Consider the following 22,100-nt stretch of genomic DNA (forward strand, 5'->3'; position numbering starts at 1 on the left):
AAATTTTGGCTTGGCCATATTTGGAATATCGCTCCACAGCAGATGCAATATCACTGACTCTCCACTCAGCTCTGGATCATCTCGAAAACAGCAATTCATACATACAACTGTTCTTTATCAACTACAGCTTGGCCTTCAATACCATTATTCCCTCAGTGCTGATCAAGAAGAAGCTACAAGCTCTAGGCCTCTGTACCCACCTCTGCAACTGGATCCTTGACTTTCTCATTGGAAGACCACAGTCAGTATGAATTGGAAAAAGTGTCTCCTCCTCACTGATCATCAACACAGGTGCACCACAAGGATCCGTGCTTAGCTCACTGCTCTACTCATTATACACCCATGACTTTGTAACCTGGCACAATTCTAATGCTATCTACAAGTTTGCTGATGACACTACAGTTATCTGCAGACTCACAAATGGCAATGAGGAAATGTACAGGAGGGAGATAGATCAGCTCATTAAACGATGTAACAACAACAATCTTGTGCTCAACATCAGCAAACCAAGGAGATGGTTGTGGAAGTCAGGGAAACATGACCCAGTCCTCACTGAGGGCTCAGTAGTGGAGATGGCCAAGAAATTTAAATTCCTGGGTGTCAACATCTCTAAGGATCTGACCTGGAGCCTCCATTTTGATGCCATCACAAAGAAGGCTCGCCAGTGGCTATATTTTGTGTGATGTCTGAGGAGATTCAGTTTGTTACTGAAGACTCTCATGAACTTATACAGGTGTACTGTGGAGAGCATTCTGGGTAGTTGCATCACTGCCTGGTATGGAAGTGCCAATTCTCAGGACAAGAAAATACTCCAGAGTGATGTTAACTAGCTTGCAACATCAGAGGAACCAAATTTCACTCCATCAAGGACATCCACTTGAGGTGGTATCTTAAAAAAGCAGCTTCTATCCTAAAAGACCCCCACCACCTAGGCCATGCCCTCTCCACTCAGTGGCACAAGGACAGCTTCTTCCCCGCTGTCATCAAATTCCTGAATAATTAATGAACCTTACTTTTCATGCGCCATTATTTTTATTTTTTATAGTAATGTCATAAGATGGTTATAATATGAACGTTTGCTCTATGATGTTGCTGCAAAACATTGTTCATGACAATAAATCCTGATTCTGAGTTCTGGTCATCATATTACAGGAATGATGTGGAGGATACAGAGAGGATGTAGGAGGGCCTCATCTTGAATTAGAGAGTATTACATATCAGGAGAGATTTTCTTTTTTGTAGTGTCAGAGATTGGGGGCGATCTGATAGAAGTCTCGATAGGGCAGATAGATTCATTTTCCAAGAGTAATATATCCACTTTAAGGCAGTGGTTCTCAACTTTTTTTTTTTCACTCACATGCCACCCTAAGTCATCCCTTTCTAGCCACCTACGGCATAGAATGCCTCTGTGGTTAGTAAGGGATTATTTAAAGTGGTATGTGACTAGGATAAAAAAATGTTTGAGAACCTTTGCTTTGTGGTGAAAAGGATAAAGTTTAATAGCAAGATATTTTAAGAGATTGGTAGTTGTGGGGAATCTGCTGCTGCCCAGGTGAAATGGTTGTAGCAGATACAATATAAATGTTAAAGAGGCATTTAGACAGGGGCGTGAACATGGGGAGTATAGAGGGATATAGACCTTGCAGAAGCAAATGGGATTAGTTGAGTAGTTCTCACCTTTTTTTTTCCACTCACAATCCTCTTTAAATAATCCCTTACCAACCGCAGAGCACCTAGGGCATAGGATGTTATTAGTGCTCTGTGGTCAGTAAGGGATTAAATAAGGTGATATGTGAATGGGGAAAAAAGTTTGGGAGCCACTGGATTAGTAGACTGGCATTGTGGTTGGCACAGATGTAGTGGCCAATAGAGGTGTTACTGAGTTGTATTGTTTTATGTTTAATATTATGATTTTGAAATACATGTAATCAGTATTAACATTGGTTTCACATTTCATACTGATCTGGAAAATTATAATTTATGTTTTGCCTTTTGTGTTTATTATTGGCACTTCTCCATTCATAATTTCGAAATGATTGAACACAGGAGATTCTGGATAAAGATTGTTCCATCAAGCAGATACAACATATGATTTAGAAAAGGAGGTCATGTTCAGCAAATTTACTGGAGTTTTTGAGGATATAAAAAACACATTAGATGGAAGGGAACAGATGGATGTGATGTACAGGCACTTGGAATTCCAGAAAGCATTTAATAAGGTGCCACAGAAAATACTTCAGAATATAATTAGGATGCATGGTGTTGATGGTAGTGCATAGGCATGGATAAAGGATTGGTTAGCCAATAGAAGGCAGAGTGGGGGATAAATGGATGTTTCTTTTGTTGGTAATGACTGGTAAGCATTGTGCTGCAGGGATCTGTTCTATTGGCCCATCACTGCTAATACACAAAAATGATTTGGAGAAGGGGCCCAAGTATATGTATCTTTGTTTGTTGACTACACTAAATTGGGTGGAAAAAGAAAAGTTGCAGAGGATACAGAAAGTCAACAAAGAAAAGCATAATAAGGGGCCTAAATCACTACTAATTGATGACTTTGAAGTTGACCATCATTGCGTTTTGAGAGGCTGGTCATAGCTCACATCAACTCTAGCCTAGCAGCCCCTTCAATTTGTCTACCAACTAAACAGATCCACAGCAGATGCATCTTCCCAGCTCTCCACTCAGCCCTGGAACACCTGGACACCAAGCACACCCATGGTCAGACCTCTGTTCATAAATTGCACGTCTAACTTCAATACCATAATCCCCAACAAACTCATTCTCATACTTTAGGGTCCAGGCTTCAATGTCCCCCCTCTGGAACTGGAGCCTTAACTTCCAGTCTAACAGACCATAATTAGTGAAGATGAGTAACAACATGTCCTCCGCGATCACACCATCACCAGCGCTCGTCAATGATATGTACTTATTCCCCTTCTATTCTTTCTCTGCAATCATAAATGTATAGCAAAATACTGTTCCAACTCCATCTTCAAATTTGCTGCCAACACCACAGGGGTGAGCCAGGTATCAAATAACAATGAGTCAAAATACAGAAAAGCAATTAAAAGGCTAGTAACATGGTGCCAAGATTACAACCTCTCTCTCTCAATGTCATTAAGATAAATGGGATGAGCATTGACTTCAGGAGAGAGTGCAGAGTTCACATTAATGTTGTTGAAATCAAAAAAATAAATTGCTTCAAGTTCTTAGGAATGAATATCTTTAATGACCTAACCCTGGGGTAAACACATTGATACAACATTCAAGAGAGTTATCCAATGTCACTAACCTCTTTGAAGACTAAGGAAGTTTGGCATGGTTCCATCCCTCATCAACTTCTAAAAGTGCAGCATCAAAAGCATACTTGCTGGTAGCATCACAGTATGGTCTTGGAACTGATCTGTTCAAGATCAGAACAAGATTTAGAAGGCAATGATGCAGCTCAGAACATGACAAAAAAACTTCCTCCCCTCCTGCAGTCAACTGGAATTCACTGACTGTGTGTAAAGTAGGCGACCGACCCCCCCCCCCCCCCCCCACCTCTTGGCTCTGCCCTTGTCAGCCCTGATATAAACCCTGTTTTCCTGCCTTATGCCAGATTCACCTGAAGACCTCTGTAAATACCGGCCATTAGTTGCAAGCTAATAAAAGCAGGTTTGTGCTTCACACAAGTCTCTGAATACTATCCATCACGTTACAATTTTATTAGCTTACTTTTGAAGACGGGATGGAAGGCCTAATGAGGCCAGGCAAGCTCCAGGTTGACCCTCTGTCCCCAGAGGCCCCGGAGGAATTCGCCTACTGGATGGAGTGCTTCCAGTTCTACACAACGACCACACAAGAAATCTTCCACTTTGACAACTTCTGGAGATCGACGCTCTTCTCTTGAGTTGTCCCCAAGGGATACGTGGTCATTAGGGACTACGCGACATACAAAACAGCCATCGAAGTCCTGAAGGCCCACTACATGAGGCCCCCAGAATGACATGCCAATGAGACACTGACTCTCATAACGTCAGCAACGATCAAGTGAATCTCCTGACGACTGACAAGGAAGTGCCTCTATGAGGTGGTCTCAGCCCGGGTGAAGAAAGAAGAACAAGTCCGGGATACTCTTGTGGCTGGAGTGAGTTCGAGGTACATGAGGTAGTGACTGTTGGAGTTGGGGAAGAAGGACCTTGCCAGTACCCTCGATCTAGTGAAATCCCTCAACCAGGCCCAACTTGAGCGGATCACCTCGTTTATGAAAGCGGCGCCTTCTCTGAAAGCCAGGCTTACAGAGCACAGTGGTCCCAAGTACCATCTACTGAGGCCACAAGTAACCGGGAGTGCTACTTTTGTGGACAAGCCAAACACCCCTGTGCCAGATGCCCCGTGAGAGATTCTATGTGTTCATGATGTGGTAAGAGGGGACACTGGCCAAAAGTCTGTCAGACAAAGGGGACCCCAGGAAGGGAACTGCGTGCACAGACCCTGAACAGTTGTATACCCTGTGCCCAAGCCGAGAGGTGCGCACCCCAGTCTCTCAATGCTGCTTGCCACTGCCATCTTGCTGTGCTTCGTGGTGGGAACCATTACCCAAAGAGAAGCAATGGCAGGAGTATTGTACTGTGTACTTATCTGTAAAAGGTGGGGTGGGGGGGGGGGGGGGGAGTTTTGCAAGTTCCGACTATCTGTATTGAAAGGTTTGTGTGCTTCTGTGTTGTTGGGCCTAAACTTCTTGAGTCACCTGAAAAGTGTGACCATGGAGTACTCAGGCCCACTTCCCCCAATCACAGTGCAGAACGGAAGGTCCCAAAACCCAGACACTACATGCTGAATATCGAACCCCCACCCACCACCCCCCCCCCCTCCGTTTCAGAACCTAACCCCCGATTGTATGCCAATAGTCACAAAGAGCAGGTGAAACAGTACAGGGGACAGAGAATTTATTGGAGCCGAAACGCAGCAGCTGCTTAAAGAAAAAATCATTGAAACCTGCAATAGCCCATGGAGAGCCCAGGTATTAGTCGTTAGAGGGGGAGGAAAAACCAAGACTAGTGATTAACTATAGCCAAACTATTAATTGCTTCACACTCCTGGACACATACCCCATCCCCCGAATCTTGGACATGGTGAATGAAATTGCGCAGTACCGGATCTATTCGACCGTCAACCTGAAAGTTGCATATCACCAGTTACCAATCCATTCCAAGGACTTCCCCTACACAGCATTCGAGGAAGGCAGATGGCTTTATCAGTTCTTGAGGTTCCCTTCCGTTATTACAAACAGGATCTCGGTCTTCCAGAGGCAGATGGACAACGTGGTAGACAAGAACGGGCTAAGGGCTACCTTCCCTAGCTCGACAACGTTAATATTTGCAGATACAACCTGGAGGGCCATGACACCAGTCTTCAGAAGTTTCTCCACACAGCCAAATCCCTGAACCTCACGGACAATGCCAGTAAACACGTGTTCAGGACCAAACACCTAGCTGTCCTAGGCTATGTGGTGGAGAATGGCATCAATGGCGCAGACCCCGAGGGTATGTGTCCCTCCCTTTGACCTCCCTGTCCTGTGGACCATGAAGATGCTAAAGAGGTGCCTGGGCTTCTTCTCATACTATGCTCAGTGGATACATCATTACACTGTCAAGTTCGGTCCCCTCTTAAAATTACATTCCTTCCCATTGCTGGCCGAAGCCCAGGTGGCTTTTAACTATGTCAGGAGCTACATCGCAAAAGCCACCATGCATGCGATGGGGGAAAACGCACCATTCCAGGTGGAAAGCAATGCCTCTGATGTAACTCTGGCCATGACGCTTAACCAGACAGGCAGGCTGATAGCTTTCTTTTCTCACACCCAGCAAGGCCATGAGTTCCGAAATCCATTTGTGGAAAAGGAGGATCAGACCATTGTGGAGGCCATTAGGGACTGGAGGCATTACCTGGCTGGCAGGAAATTCACTCTGCTCACTGCTCATTCATGTTCAATAATGTGAATAGGGGTAAAATAAAGAATGACAAGATCACGAAGTGGAGGATCGAACTCTCCAACTATAACTGTGAGATAGTGAATAGGCCAGGTATGCCCAATGAGCCTCCAGATGTCCTATCCCAAGGAAGCTATACTGCTGCACACACCAGTCAGTTGTGGTCAATTCACGATGAGCTCTGCCACCCGGGTATCACCCACATGGTTCACTTCATCAAAGCACATAACCTGCCCTTCTCTATTGAAGACAGCAGGGAGATGACTGGGTCATGTCAGATCTGTGCTGAGTACCAATCACACTTCTACTGCCCTGACAAAGCGCACCTGATAAAGACTTCTCGCCCCTTCGAACGACTTAGCATCGACTTCAAGGGGCCCCTTCCCTCCACCAACGGAAACATGTATTTTCTTAATGTTATCAATGAATACTTGCATTTTCCAATCGATATCCCCTGCCCAGACACCACCACCCTCACATTCATCAGAGCTCTGCACTCCATTTTCACCCTGTTCATGTATCCCAGCTATTTCATAGCGACCAGGGCTCATCATTTATGAGCGAAGTTACACCAGTACCTCAAGCAGGACAACTAGCTACAACCCCCGGGGGAACAGACAATTTGAAAAGGAGAATGCAATGGTCTGGAAGGCTGTAAAGCTAGCCTTCTGGGCTAAAGGCCTTCCAGTCTCACGCTGGCAAGAAGTTCTGCCCACCACGCTCCACTTCATAAGATTGCCCCTCTGCACTGTGTCCAGTGTGACTCCTCATAAGCTAATGTTTCCATTTCCGAGGAAATCCACATCAGGGGTCACTCTTCCAGCATGGCTAACGACACCAGGACAGGTACTGCTGAAAAAGCACATGAGGAGAAGAAAAACAGACTCGCTGATTGAGAAAGTGCACCTACTGCAAGCAAATCCGATGTATGCCTATGTGGCATACCCAGATGGCAGGGAGGACACGATCTCGATCAGAGATCTGGCACCTTCTGGAACTGAGGTCCTGATGCCCACAATAGGCCTGGAACCTCCAAACTTCTCGGCACAGGGTTTCATCACTTTGTCAACTTGTTCCACATCCCCACAACCTTCTTTGTGAAAAAAAATGTTCCTTCATGCCCCTTCCAAATCCCCCTCCCCTGCTCTCTCCACATTTTATAGTTATGCCTCCCTTTTTAGATTTTCCTTCTCTGGGAACCATCTGTCACTATTCACCTTATCTATGCCCCTCATGATTTTATGGACCATAATCTCACGTCCCCAAATCCTTACTGAAATTTCTGGTTATGCCAGACCTGAATGTCGTACTCCCTTTTTATGATTCCAGATTCAAGACTCGCAATCCAGAGGAAGCATCTCACTAGCCAATGTCCTTAACAGAATTTATAAATGGATCTCATAATCTCTTGCCTCCACAATATTTTTAACAGGAATATAATCAGAACTGAAAACTAGTAACTGAGAACAGAGAAAGCTAGAGTTTGTTATTCAAATGCTTCCTACTTCAGTAAACTCAGACAGGATGTGTTTGTTTATTCATATTTCAGTGCATCATACAAGCATGCCATTCAGCCCATTTTCTTAGTTGCCTCCCAGAACAATCCCATTCCCCTACTTGATTCTCCAATTCTTATCATATATTTGGGATAATTTACAGAAGCCAATTGACCCAACAATCTAACAGCTAAACCAAGAAACAGCACGATCATGGGGTGTATGAGGTAAAAAACTTAGGGAGTTCATGTCAACTTAACCAAGGCAGTACCAGAGATTAGAGTCAACACAGAATTTACTGGAGTTGAGAGATAGTTACTCAACTTGTTGAAGCACAGTGTTACTGTGTTGATTCCTGTGGTTAATCATATGAGATTGGGGATTCTGCTGGCCAGCAGTGGAGTAGCTTGTTTTCATGAAGCTAGTTGGCTGGCATTCAGCATGATGGGAACTTGCACATATCCAGTCTGCTCCATTGCACTAAAAGAATTAGATACCAGCCCACAAACAAGGGGAAGTAAAGCAAACACTAGAATGACATACTTGCTCTCAATGACTTCAAGACCATGGAGCTTATTGTTGATTTTAGGGAGGAGAGGTTGAGGGATCTCATATCTATCCATATTGATGAGAAAGAAGTGGAGGGAGTTAAAGAACCTTCAAGCTCCTGCGAGTCAATATTTCAGAAGACTTCTCCAGCACATCGAGGTAACAATGAAGAAGGCACACCAACGCCTCTACTTTCTAAGGAGTCTGAGGATATTTGCCATGCCACCAGATACTCTGCAGGTATATCATGGAAACTGCTTAAAGAAATCTCTTGGTGCCTGCCACATTGACCCCCGCCAGTGGGCTGATATCGCCTCCAACCGTGCATCTTGGCGCCTCACAATTCGGCGTGCAGCAACCTCCTTTGAAGAAGACCACAGAGCCCACCTCACTGACAAAAGACAAAGGAGGAAAAACGCAACACCCAACCCCAACCAACCAATTTTCCCTTGCAACCGCTGCAACCGTGCCTGCCTGTCCCGCATCGGACTTGTCAGTCACCAATGAGCCTGCAGCAGATGTGGACATACCCCTCCATAAATCTTCGTCCACGAAGCCAAGCCAAAGAAAGAAAAGAATATCATGGAAAGTATACTGGTTAGTTGCACCACAGCCTAGTTTGCTCATTTGAGTGCCCAGGAATGCAGAAGGGAGTAAACTTAGCCAGATCCATTACAGGTTCTTGCCTCCCATTCCACTGAATGCCTCAAGAAGGCAGCCAAAATCATGAAGGACCCTCATCATCCTGACAAAACCTTTTCTCACTCCTAACTTCAGACAGAAGGTACAGATGGCTGAAGACCAGCACTTCAAGAACAGTTTATTTCTAACAGATGTAAGGATCTTGGATCGCCTCTTGATCAGGGACTTCTCGGACACCACCAAATGACCGTATTATTCCTTCCTCACTTTTTTTGCCCCAATAACTGTGAATATTTATGATCCATCTTTCTTTTGTATTTAGTGGTCCTTTTAACTCAATTAAATATAATATTTTAGTTGGTTTTGTCGTAGTTTTTTTCACAAAGTACTTGTTCAGCTGCATCAAGTAAGAATTTCAGTGCATATGTACATGGTGAAATGTATTTGATGATGAACTCAATGTCATTTATCATGATCAACTCTCCATCCTAAACCACAAATACATTGTGCATTCTACACAGAGAGACAAACATAGGTTTTCTTTTCCTTCATCGTTCTTGGATAGTTTGCTTTCCTGTACTCCATTCCCAACCAATAATACATGCACTTATCATTTTGGGTGACAGCATGTCTGAAGATGTTATTGCTCATGTTAATGTATCCAATTCCCAAATTTTTAACTGAAACTGCAGAAATATGTTTCTTCTAAGGACAGTGGGAATGTTACTTCAAGGGAAGGCAATGAGATAAAATGCTTGCAACAAAAAAAACCAATGTAAGACAATAAGATCATTGGAATCTTCAGATCCAATTGATGGAAAAGTTACAAAATAACCTATAGTCTGGCTGCAATAATGACACCTCCATTCATCACTGTGAAACATAATCATTTAACAGAAGAATGAGGTATCAATGAAGCTAACTGTTTATAAGAATAAGTGCCTTAGGCAAGGACAGAAATTAATTTGGCAGGGGCAGAAATTAAAAAACTTAAAAATGTCATAAAAATTGCATTATCAGTTATATTATCAGATATTATAAATTCCATTGCTCCTTTTATGCATTTAAAAGAAATATGATATTTAACTGTTAACTTATCATTCAAGGAACTTATCTTCTTTTGTTGACATATTTTACCATAAGATGTTGCTCACATAAATATTTTTAGAGAGGATTTTCTCATACAGTTTTATCTTTAGTTTTTTTTTCTCCTTTCCCTTCTGTGTACTCCCATTAAAATATGTTCAGCTTAAAGTGGTAATCAATGAATCAAAACTATTGATACATGGCAATGACCTTTTCTCCATCAGAATGTTAGAAGTGGTGATGTTAGCTGCTGATCTCAAAATATTCAATCCTGTTTGTAACTCTTCATCAAATGAAACAATCCATAACTGCACACAGCTAAACCAGGACAACATTGTTGTGGAGTAGATTTACATTGGTCGGCACAACACTTTGGGCTGAAGCGCCTATAAGGTGCTATAATGTTGGATCAAACAGAGGTCAGTACATGGCATTTGAGACACACATTTCTCAAGTAATTAACAAATTCTTGATTCACCTATTTTTCCTTCAGCTCACAGGGACAGACACAATGGACAAGTTCATTTTGCTGTATGCAGACATCCCCTGAGTGCAGACATTCAGAAACTGCACCCATATCTGCACAAAAGGATATTGGCCATCCTCCTGCCAGGGTTGACTGACTTTAGCCCTGGAAAATCTCTGGTGAATTGGCACAAAATAATTAACTGCTGAGGCCACTGTTACTCATTATATTCTCCGACATCTCAGGCACCTTAAGAGTATGTTTTCAGTATCACCCCCAACTTAATAGCATCCCTTCATTCAGTTAAAATACACATCTGCAGCTGGAAGACTGTTGTTTGTATCCTGTTACATAACTTTAAATCGTAAAGTCATGAAATCATACAGCACAGAAATGGGCCTATGATCCATCATGTCCATACTGACAATCAAGTACCCATATTTGCATTTTTACCAATAAATTCAAGAAGAGATAGTTTAACCACCTATCATTGATGTTAATTCTCCTTGGCATCACTGAATCCCCACTGTCAATATTTTGGGAGTTATCATCTCCTCTGGATCAGACATATGAGCAACACAGATGGTGAATAATCCACCTCCTCACTCTCCAAATCCTTTTTCCCAATTGACAATGAACAAATCAGAAGTTTAATGGAATACATTCTACATGTCTCTACTCCAACTCTCTATCTATTTAATTTTTGCTTTCCCTTTCCTATAAGCTTTGGTGACACTAACTGAAGACCAGTTAAATAAATGCAGACTGATTTGCAGTTCAAATTTGGAAACATTTAGAAATGGATACATCAACATGGTTTCAACAAACTGACCCCTGATAGCGACAGAATACGCATAAACCATACTAGTTAAATACCATCCTAAATAAACTGATTTCTTCCATCTATTAGTTCTAGATTCTCTGTGCACAATAAAACCAAAGGGAGTATTTTGACTGTGGACAAGGGACAAATCAGCTCAGCCACTTCTAGTGAAATGAAATAAACTTTATTTTTGTTGCAACATTTTAAACAAGATCTATGTTATTCATTTAGTGCCATTGTTCTCCTCCATCAGGCCTTTTTATTTATTCTTGTTCCCTGAATATCCAGCTGATATCCAATTTAATTTCAAAAAACTTCTTGCATTCATGCATTTGGAGCAGATAAATTCACACTAGAATATTTCTGTCTTTCTGTATTGCTCTTCGATTATTTTAATTTGATTTCTTTCATTAGTGTGTTACTTACCAGTGTACATTTCAATCTAGCAGGAATTGTATCTGGTGAAAGTGATTGACTGATTGATTTTTCATAACCTTTTATAAATGGAAATGATACAATAGTCATATCTCCATTCTTTGTTTTTTTTTACATTCAGAATGCAACAAAGATGATCTCATTGATGTCCTGACTCAATGCTCAAATGCACAAAGAATGATTATTGCTCAGACCTACAATGCAATGTATGGAAAGGTATGATATCTGCCAGTTTTGCACTATCTTTAAATATGTTTTCCAACCAATTTCCAGATCATTAACAATGAGCTCAGGTTGAATTTCAGAAAGATTCAACATTGATTGTGCAGCCTTTTGTGTCATGGCAGAAAATGAACAGGATGTTAATTTCTTATGTTAAGCTTCCAAGTCTTCTCATTGCCAACTGAAAACCAGACTGAAATGCAAAAGAGGAGAGAAGGCATTTGCTGAGAGTAAGAGGTATTCAAAATCCCTCAAGAATGACCAGATAATGGTCTCCAGAAGATACTTTTTTCTCAGTTTTCATCAATTGTTGTGGAGTAGGTTTACATACGACAGCATGGCATAGTGGGCTGAAGGGCCATGTACACATGTAAACAAACAAAGAATTGTAAATAGAAAATGAATGCAAACAAACCAGCTGTACAATGCAGAGAGAATTTAAAAAATCAATTTAAGAGTCCTTAAATTAGTCCCAGATTGAGTTTGTTGTTGAGGAGTCTGATGGTGGAGGGGGTAGCAGTTGTTATTAAAACTGGTGATGGGAGTCTAGTGACATCTCTACCTCTTTCCTAATGACAGCAGTGAGAACAGAGCATGTGTTGGGTGATGTGGATCCTTGATGATTGCTGCTGCTCAGACGGCAGCATTCCCTGTAGATGTTCTTGATAGCGGGGAAAGATTTGCTTGTGATGTCCTGGGCTTTGCCCACTAACTTTTGCAGGACTTTATACTAAGGGGTATAGACCCGTGATGCAGCCGGTCAGCAAAATTTCCACTACACATCTGTAGAAATCTGCTAGGGATTCTGGTGTCATACCAAACTGCCGTAAACTCCTGAGGAAGTTATGTTACTATTTGGGCAATGCTGTAACTAAGGCCAGCATTTATTACTTGTGATTATTTGTCCTAGAAAATTGAGCTTCCCTCTTAAAGTACCACAGTCCATTTAGTAAATGTGTTCCAGTTATTTGGTCCATGATTTTGAAGGATCAGGTCAGAATATTATCTGCTTATGGCTGTGCCCACAAAGTTGCTATTTGACAAAAGCTGGGATGCTGTTGAAATCTACTTGGTGAATAATTCTGTAAATGGTTCACTTTGTAGCCACAATTACCCATGGTGAGGAATCAAAATGATGGTTGAGCTGCAGATGTGGCTTAATGAAAATCTGTGCACCAGAACATTAGTTGAAATGTCTAATTTAACATTCTTGAACTTGCAGAGTTCAGTGATTGTTCACCAGACTGTTATGTGTTATATTATATGTTATATATAAATATGTTTTTAAAGGAGATAGATTGTGGAGTTTTAGTGTAGGTCACTTCACAAACAGATACTTACACCTCACATCTCATTTAAAATGCAAGAGCTTTGCTGAAGCCAGACATTCAGGCACCAGTAGCTTTGCAAAAGACAATGGAACTGCTTTGGAAGGAACTTTAGAAGTAACTCTGTGGTGACCTGGAAGAAGAAGTTATCATTTGGAAAACCCATGATGGGGCAAGTTTCTTTGGCAAGACATTGAAGTGACTGATCAGAGGAAATCAGTTGTGTGTGTGTCCAATGTGCAACAAATACATCTCTGAAAACAACAAGAACCTTCCTGAGCGGTAACTATTTACCTTTAAGTGCCAGACCCTGGTCAAAATTCGTAAAAGTTAAATTCTGTGCACAGTACAAGATGTGCCTGATACTGATGACCTTGGAGAAGTAAGAAGTGAATGATTAGACTATTAAAACAAAGAACTTTCCTGAACATGTACATATTACATACACGAGCGCTTAGAATTAGAAGGGGATTAAGTTAGGTTAATTTAATAGTAATAAGTTAAATTTTGATCTTGTTTTTATGCTTAAAGAAAATTAAAAGCAACTTTTCTTTAAGTAACCATTTGTCTTGGTGAATTTCTATTGCTGCTGGGTTTTGGGGTCCTTTGGACTCGTAACAAGACTAATTCCTAGGATGGCAGGACTGATGTATGAAGAAAGATTGGATTAACTAGGGTTATCATCATGGGAATTTAGAAGAATAAGAGGGGATATCATAGACACATAAACTCTGAGCATACTAGACAACCTAGATGCAGGAAGAATTGCCCCAATATTGGGGGTCCAAAACAGGGGGCCTCAATCTAAGGTCAAGGGGATGAGGAGAGCTGTGAACTTGATAGAAAGTTGCCACAGAAAATTACTGAGGCAAGTTCATTAGATATATTTGAAATGGGGTTTCATGTGGTTCTTAGAACTAAAGAGGTCAAGGGGTGTGGGGAGAAAGTACAAACAGGGTGCTGAAGTCATATTATCAGCCATGATTGTATTGGAGGGATCACCTGCTGAGTCAATGTGGGTAGAACTCAGAAACAGGAGGGTAAAATCACTCTATAGGAAGTATTCTATAGGCCCACAAACACCCATCAGGCCACCGAGGAACAGGTATGTAGGCAGTTTTTGGAAAGGTGCAAAAATAACAATTTTTCTGTCATGGATGATGACAATTTCCCTAATATTGATTGGCACCTCCTTATTGCAAAGGGTATAGATAGGGAAGAATTTGCTTGGTGTGTCCAAGAAGGATTCCTGACATAGTACGTGGACAGGTCAAATATAGGATATGCCATATTGGATCTTGTACTAGGCAATGAACCTGGTCAGGTGACAGATCTCTCAGTAAGCGAGCATTTAGATATCGTGGTCACAACTTCTTGACCTTTAGCACAGTTATGGAGAAGGACAAGAGTGGATGATGTGGATAAGTAGCATTAATTTGGAACATGTGCCTTAGGGAAATGGAGCATAGTTGGTTTAGCGGTTAGCGCAATGTCATTACAGCACCAGTGATTGGTACCATGGTTTGAATCCCATGTTGTCTGTAATTTTCCTCAGGAGCTCTGGTTTCCTCCCACTGTTTGAAATGTACTGGGGGTTGTGGATTAAAATTGGGCAGCATGGGCTTGTGGGCCAAGATGGCCTGTTACTGTTCTCTGTGTCTAATTTTTTAAATAAAAAATGTGAAGGTTAATTAGAAACCACTTGAATAAGGTAGTGGAAGGTTTGTCCCACTGACACTGGGAAAGGAAGGAGCCATGGCTGACAATAAAAGTGGAATATTTTGACAAGAGGAAAGAAAGAAGCAAAAGCAAGCAGAGCTCTTGAGAATTACAAGGTAACGAGCAGGGAACTTACAAGAGTGAGCAGGAGTCATGGGATTAAAGAAAATCCCAAAGTGTTCTCCATGTTCATGAAGAACAGGAGGATCACTAGGGTAGGATCCCTCAAGAACAAAGGGGGAAACATGTGCCTGTAATTTGTGGAGATAGAGAAGATCCTTAATGAATACTCTGCTTCAGTGGTTACCAAGGAGAGGGTCCTTGATTAATGTCAGGACTGTGTAGAACAGGCTATAATGTGACAGCATGTCAATGTTAAGAAAAGTGTGTTGTTGAAACCTCTGAAAAATGTTAAGATAGATTGGTCCCCAGGTCCAGAAGGGATATACCTTAGATTATTACAGGGAATGAGGGAGAAGATTGTTGGGTCATTGACAAGGATTGCAGGATGGTAAGTGTTCCATTGTTTGAGAAAGGTAGTAGGGATAGCTTGAGAATTATAGACATGTCAGTGGAAGACAAACTATTAGAGAAAATAGATTTATATGCATTTGGCAAAGCATAGCCATACTAGAAATAATCATTATGGCTTTGTTAGAGGCAGTTGTTGGCGTATAAACCAATCGAGTTTTTTGAGGAGGTGACAAAACAAAATGATGAAGATAGAGCAGAGATTGTAGTGTATAGGGATTTTTGTAAGGTGCTTGACAGGATTCTCCATGGTAGGCTCATGCAGAAAGTTATGAGGCATGGGATCCATGGAAAATTGGCTGAATTGATTCAGAGTTGGCTTGCCCTCAGAAAGCAGAGGAGGAATGTATTCTACCTGGAGCACACTGACTAGTAGCATCCCACAGTGATCCACCATTTTTATAAATGATGGATGAGGACATGGAGGGGTGGTTTAGTAAATTTGCATAGGATACAAAAGTTTGAGGTGTATGGATAGAATAGACATTGTAGGCTCCAACAGGGTTATAGATAGGATGCAGAGTTAGATTGAGAACTGGCAGATGGAATTCAATCCAGAAAAGTATGGAGTGATGCATTTTGGAAGATCAAACCTAAGGTTAATGACCAAATTCTTAGCAGTGTGACAAAAGAGTGACCATAGATCCCTTAAAGTTGCCATGCATGGTGATAGGGTGGTTGAGAAGGCATATGGTGTGTTGATCTACATTAGTCAGGGGATTGAATTCAAGGCCTGTGAGGTGATGTTGCAGCTCTATAAAACTGGTTAGATCACACTAAGAGTATAGTATTATGTTCTGCTATTATGAGGTACATCGATAGAGTGGAAAGCCAGCACCTTTTTCTGAGGGAAGTCATGGCCAATTCAAGAGAATATCTGTTTAAGAAGAGTGGAGGAAAGTTTTAGGGAGATGTCAGATGTTTTGAGGAGAAGTCAGGTCTTTTTTTACAAAGAGCATACTGCACACCTGGAATGCACTATCGGGAATAGTGGTTGAGGCTAATACAATAAGGACATTTAAAAGACTCTTGATTAGGTACATAGATGTGAGAAAAATAATGTGACATGAATTGTGAAGGAGGCAAAAGTTAGATGAACTGTGTTGTAGATTTTAGACAGATGAGCAAAACATTGTGGGTTGAAGGGATTATCTTGTGTTATGGTGTTGTATATTCTATGAATGGCAGTGAAGGTTCAAAGGGCTGAATCGCCTACACCTGAACCTCTTTCCCATGATTATATTATTCCAATGGTGTAATAATGTAGCGAACAAAGACACAGTAGTCAGTGTGATTCGTTTTAACTGATTTTACTGAAACTCCCATGTGAGCACAACCCCCATGATACATTGCTGCCCCTGGGAGAATTGTGACATCAGTCTGGAGGGATGGCAATGTTCCCAGTGTCTCCGGGCTCTCAGCCCATGCGAGCCTGCACCTCCATGACCCAGTTTGCTTGCGAATTGGCACAGCCCACTACAATAGGATATTTCAGTGTTCACCTGCGCAAACCCATCAGTTTTAATACTCTAAGTGAAGAATTTCGATCAGAAATGTATTCACACATCTTTGAATAGAATCGTCTTGCACTGTTGAAAATCAAATAAAATATAGTAAAATTATTTCATACACATTTCTAGGAGTCTATGCACCACTCAGGGAATCTCCTCATTTTCTGTGAAGATTTTCATACTCTCTCTCATTTTCTCAAGCTTATTTTTTATATATTAAAGCATCAAAATGGCTTAACAGGTCAAATTCAGCCACAGTGAGAAATTTGAACAGACAGTTCTGCAAAATGTCAGCCCTTTTTTACTTATAGAACATACAGGTATGACTAATCACAGTTTCTCCTGAAACCATGGTACCAAACAGTATTCTTTGCCATCACTTAAACACGTTATTTCCTGCAACCTCAAGCACAGCCTTATATATGTGCCTTGATTGAGATGTCCATAATGTTGAGGTCGACATTACTCTCAAATTCTTCATCTTTGGCGAGGTCCTTTTGATTGAGACATTTGATCTAAGGTGAGTTGATAGTTGAGGAATGGAATTGGCTGGCCCATTAAAGCCCATAGAAGACAGAGAGTCATAGTGGAAAGGGCATTATTCTGGCTGGAGACTGATAACCAGTGGCAATCCACAGGGATTATTCTTGGGTCCTCTGTTGTTCGTGATATATAAAAATGATTTGAATGAAAAAGTGGGTGGGTAGGATAGCCAGTTTGCAGATGATACAAATATTGTTGGAGTTGTGGACTGTGCAGAGGGCTATCAAATAATACAACAACATGGATCATTATCGATGTGGGCTGAGAAATAGCAGATGAAGCTTAATCCAGAGAAGTGCGAGGTGTTGCACTTTGGGAGGTCAAATGTAAGGGGAATGTATACAGTTAATGTCCAAGCTCTTAAAAGCATTGATGTGAAGAGCAATCTGTGGAGTTCAGGTCCACAGCTCCTTGAAAGTGGCCGAGCAATTAGATTGGGTTGTAAAGCAGGCATATGGTATGCCTGTTTTCATTGGGTCAGGCATTGAGTACAAAAGTAAAGAATCCATATTCCAGGCTGAACCTGGAATACTGTTTGCAATTCTGGTTGCCCATTATAGGGAGGATGTGCAGGCTTTACCTCTTTGGTGAAGAGGTTTACCAGCATGTTGCATGGTTGAGAGGGTGTGGGTCACTGGGAGAGCTTGGATAACCATGGGTTGCTTTCCCTAGACTGAGGGTTGACCTGATGGAGATATGCAAGATCTTGAGGGGTATTTTTATGGTGGACAGTCAGGACCATTTACCCAGGAAAAATGGACATGCATTTTAGATCAGAGGAGAAAGCATGCTCTGGGGAAAATAGATTCTCCCTACACCTCAAGCTTCAACACCATTATTCACTCAGTGCTGGTCTACAAGCACCAAACCCTGTGCCTCTGCACCCCCATCTACAACTGGATCCTCGACTTCCTCATCAAAAGACCATAGTCAGTATGCATCAGAAACATCTCCTCATCATTAACTATCAACACAGGTGCACCTGAAGGATGTGTGCTTAACCCACTGCTCTACTCGCTATACACCCATGAGGCCAAGCACAATTCTAATGCTATCAACAAATTTTCCAATGACACCATGGTTGACAACAGAATTAAAACTGGCCATGAGGAAGCATGCAGGAGGGAGATAGATCAGCTTGTTGAATGGTGTTACACCAGTAACTTTATACTCAATGTTAGAAAAACCAAAGAGATGATAGTGGACTTCAGGAGGAAGTCAGGAGAAAATGAACCAGTCCTCATCGAGGGCTCAGTAGTGGAAATGGTCAAAAATCTTCAAATTTCTGGGTGTCAACATCTCTGAGGATCTGTCCTAGAGCCTCCATGTTAATTCAATCACAAAGAAGTGGAGTTTGAGAAGATTTGGTATGTCACCAAAGACTCCCAAAAACCTCTACAGATGTACCATGGAGAACATTCTGGCCGGTTGCATCATTGTCTGGTATGGAGGCGCCAATGCTCAAGGCAAGAAAAAAAATCTCCAGAGGGTTGTTAATTCAGCCTGAGACATCACAGGCACCAGGCTTCACTCCAGTGAGGACATCTTCAAGAGGTGGTGTCTTTAAAAAACTTGCTCTATCCTCAAGGATCCTCACCACCCGGGCCATGCCCTCTTCACTCTGCTACCATCGGAAAAGAGGTACAGGAGCCTAAAAATAAGCACTCAGTGGCACAACCACAGCTTCTCTCCCTCTGCCATCAGATTCCTGAATGATCAATGAACCAAAGACACTGCCTTACTTTGACTTTTCATGCATTCTTTTTATTTATTTTTATAAGGTGGTTTATATAAATGTTTGCGCTATGTGGCAGCCAAATAAATTTTGTGACTTGTTCATGACAATAAATTCTGATTCTGGTTCTATTCACCTCAGAACTTTGGACACTTCTATCAGGTTCCACCACAGCAAGAGAAACAAGGCTGGTCAATCTAATTTCACCTGATAATTGAAAGCTCCATCCCAGGCAACAGCTTGTTTAATCTTCTTTGCTAGCATTCAGTTCCTTCCTGAAGTCTGGCAACCAGAACTAATTTAATACTCAAGTTATATCCTAGCAGGGTTTATAATGATGAATACAGCATTACCCCTATCGTCTTAAATTCTATGTCCTGGTTAACAATCACATATATTCTGTATGCCTTCTTGATTGATTTATGTACTTGTATGGCCACCTTTGGGGTGCTTGAGTTGTAAACCAAAGTCCCTCTGTTCTTCAATATTTCTCAAGATTCTGATATTCATTGTGTATGTCCTAGCTAATGTTCCTAAAATATATCACTTTACATTTGCCACGATTAAATTCCACCTATCATTGCTTTGACCATCTGATCAATCTGCTTATGACATATCTCCTTATTACAAACAATGCTGCCCTTTTTTGTGTAAATTATTAATTATACTTCCTACATTCACATCAAAATCATTAATGCATATAACAGCAATGGTTCTAGAACTGAACCTTCTTGGAAACCTTCACATGTTCCCAATTACAAATCAACTCTCTCCCATTGCTTTTTTCTTCTCATCAAGGAAACGTGGATCCAATTTGTCAACTTGCCTTTGATCCTATGAACTTCCCAAATGGCACTGGGTCAGTCTTTACCTAAGTCCATGTAGACTACCTCAATCACTGCCCTCCTGAACACACTTTGGTAGCTCTTTGAAAAACTCCACCAAATCGGTCAGATAGGAATTCCTAACAAAACTATGCTATCTTTGATCAATCCATGCCTTTCCAATAACTTCCCTACTATTATGTTGGATTTGGTGACCAGGATTACCTTACATCTCTGTTGTTCTTCTGACACAAAGTATCATGTTTGCTGTCTTCCAATCACCTGACACTTCAACTATGGCCAATGAACAGCATTGAATAATGGTCTATTTAAGATCTGGCTGAAAATAATCATGCCAGCTAGACTACTTGTTACATGCTGGCAGCTCTAAGTATTTACAATACACCAATGGAGAGTGTCTCATTGAAACTAAGAATGTGGCACCACATTCGGAAGCCTGGCAATGTTGTGAACTTTCCAAGTTAAGTTCCCACTCTTTCTGTGATCATTAGAGACCCAAATCCTCATTTTAATGCCAACATAATGACATCAAAAAGTTTCTAGACCATTTGCCCAACAAGAGTACTTTCAATACTTAAATATGGTAAATTTTGAACTGAATCCTTCTAACATGTATATTTCAAAAGATCCAATCTGTGATTAAAAGAAACCTTAAAAAAAAACCCAAAATGTAATGAATTGTTAATGAATAGTAAGGTGTGTCAGCCTTTATGGTCAGTCATTTTTGTGACTAATTCAAAGGCTTAACAAACAAGCTATCTCTTAAGTCATGGGTACACTTTTTAGACACAGTACAAACATGTCATAGATTGAAGAGTGAGTCAGAAGCTAATGTCAAGAGTACAAATAGAGGTAACAAATCTTGAGTCATTCAGTACACAATAAGGTTCATTTCAATTTGCAGCAAATAATCATCTATTTGTGAAAGCCCAACCTCATAATTCAGAAGTTGCTTAAAGTTAAAGATAAAGGGCCATTCTGTTTCAGTTTGATTTTCTTGTGGCAAGAATGATAATCACAAATTGTTTTCTGAAAATGATAAGCATTACAGTTAAATATTGCAAAGCAGCTACAATGTGAAACCCCTGGACCATTATTCAGGAATGTTGCCTTGAAGAACATTAAGCTGAAACCAGACACTGCCCCTCAGAGTGGGAATGAAATCTATAAAATGAGCCTTGAAGCCTAATTATAGTACATTGTATTGATCGGGAAATTGTAAGATATGGTCTTGTTAACATAATCTGATTCTGACTCCTGCCCATAGCCGATGGCATTGACTCTTACACTTTTGGTCTGCTATCAAAGTTTATTCAGGAGGGAGTGAGAAGATTAAACTTGCCTGACCACCAAAAGTTGAACTTTACTATTCTTTACTAACTCTAACTCTGAGAGTATACACCTAAGGAAACATTGGGAAAATGCTCCCCCCCCCCCCCCCCAGGGTAACTATGTCACTATTGTAGTTCTACCTGTATTAATTTTCCCCTTTTTGTTCCTTTGCAAAGATGTAAACAGAAAATTAGGAGGGCTGAAAATCAGAAAATACATGTGCCCTTCCAAAACTGTAGTGAGAAATTTAATGTCAACCCTTCTCCTTCCCAATATCCCCTCTTCTCTCTCCTCTTCCTCGCCCTGCCTCTTGGTTCCTGCTTCTTTCTTTTATTCCCTCCAGGCATTTTTTTTCTTTCTCTTCTTTCCTCTCCTCACCACCCTTAATCCTTATCCCCTTGCCTCTTTTCTCTACTTTAGTGCAATTCTTCCCTACCCCAAAATAATCTTCACTAAAGACATCACTAACCATGAATCCATTTGCAACACCACTTATCTTCAAATAAGATATTGTTAAATTCAATATTATTGTTAATTCTGTTAAAAATGAATTGGCTGTTTCCATATGATTATTTTCCTTATTTTAAAGCAAATCCCTCCAACTTTTTTGATAATGTCAATTTCTTCATAAAATATTGTCAATATTAAAGTTATTATAATTGACAAAGAGTGTGTGATTAAGTATATGGTGGGTGTCAATTCATTGCAAATCATATTGATTTTATTGTAGTATTGATTTCATAAAAGATATGCCAATATATGATATCAAAATAAATCACTTTCATTATGTCGAGTAACAGCTACTTTACCCTTTAAAAGAAACCACAATCTTTGATTCTAGCAAACTGTCTGTTCATCA

The 22,100-nt window shown here is 40.9% G+C and overlaps 1 protein-coding gene across 2 annotated transcripts in view; it reads left to right on the forward strand.

The window, feature by feature from the left end:
* LOC138757957 (annexin A10-like) overlaps positions 1-22,100 on the forward strand; it is an 87,951-nt gene that overhangs the window by 25,171 nt on the left and 40,680 nt on the right. For both annotated transcript variants that reach the window (XM_069926143.1, XM_069926144.1), the window contains one exon: positions 11,597-11,691. In XM_069926143.1, the coding sequence (XP_069782244.1) occupies positions 11,597-11,691 (95 nt within the window). The remainder of the gene's footprint in view (positions 1-11,596; positions 11,692-22,100) is intronic.

This window comes from Narcine bancroftii, chromosome 3, assembly GCF_036971445.1.
Source record: "Narcine bancroftii isolate sNarBan1 chromosome 3, sNarBan1.hap1, whole genome shotgun sequence".
Lineage (NCBI taxonomy): Eukaryota > Metazoa > Chordata > Chondrichthyes > Torpediniformes > Narcinidae > Narcine > Narcine bancroftii.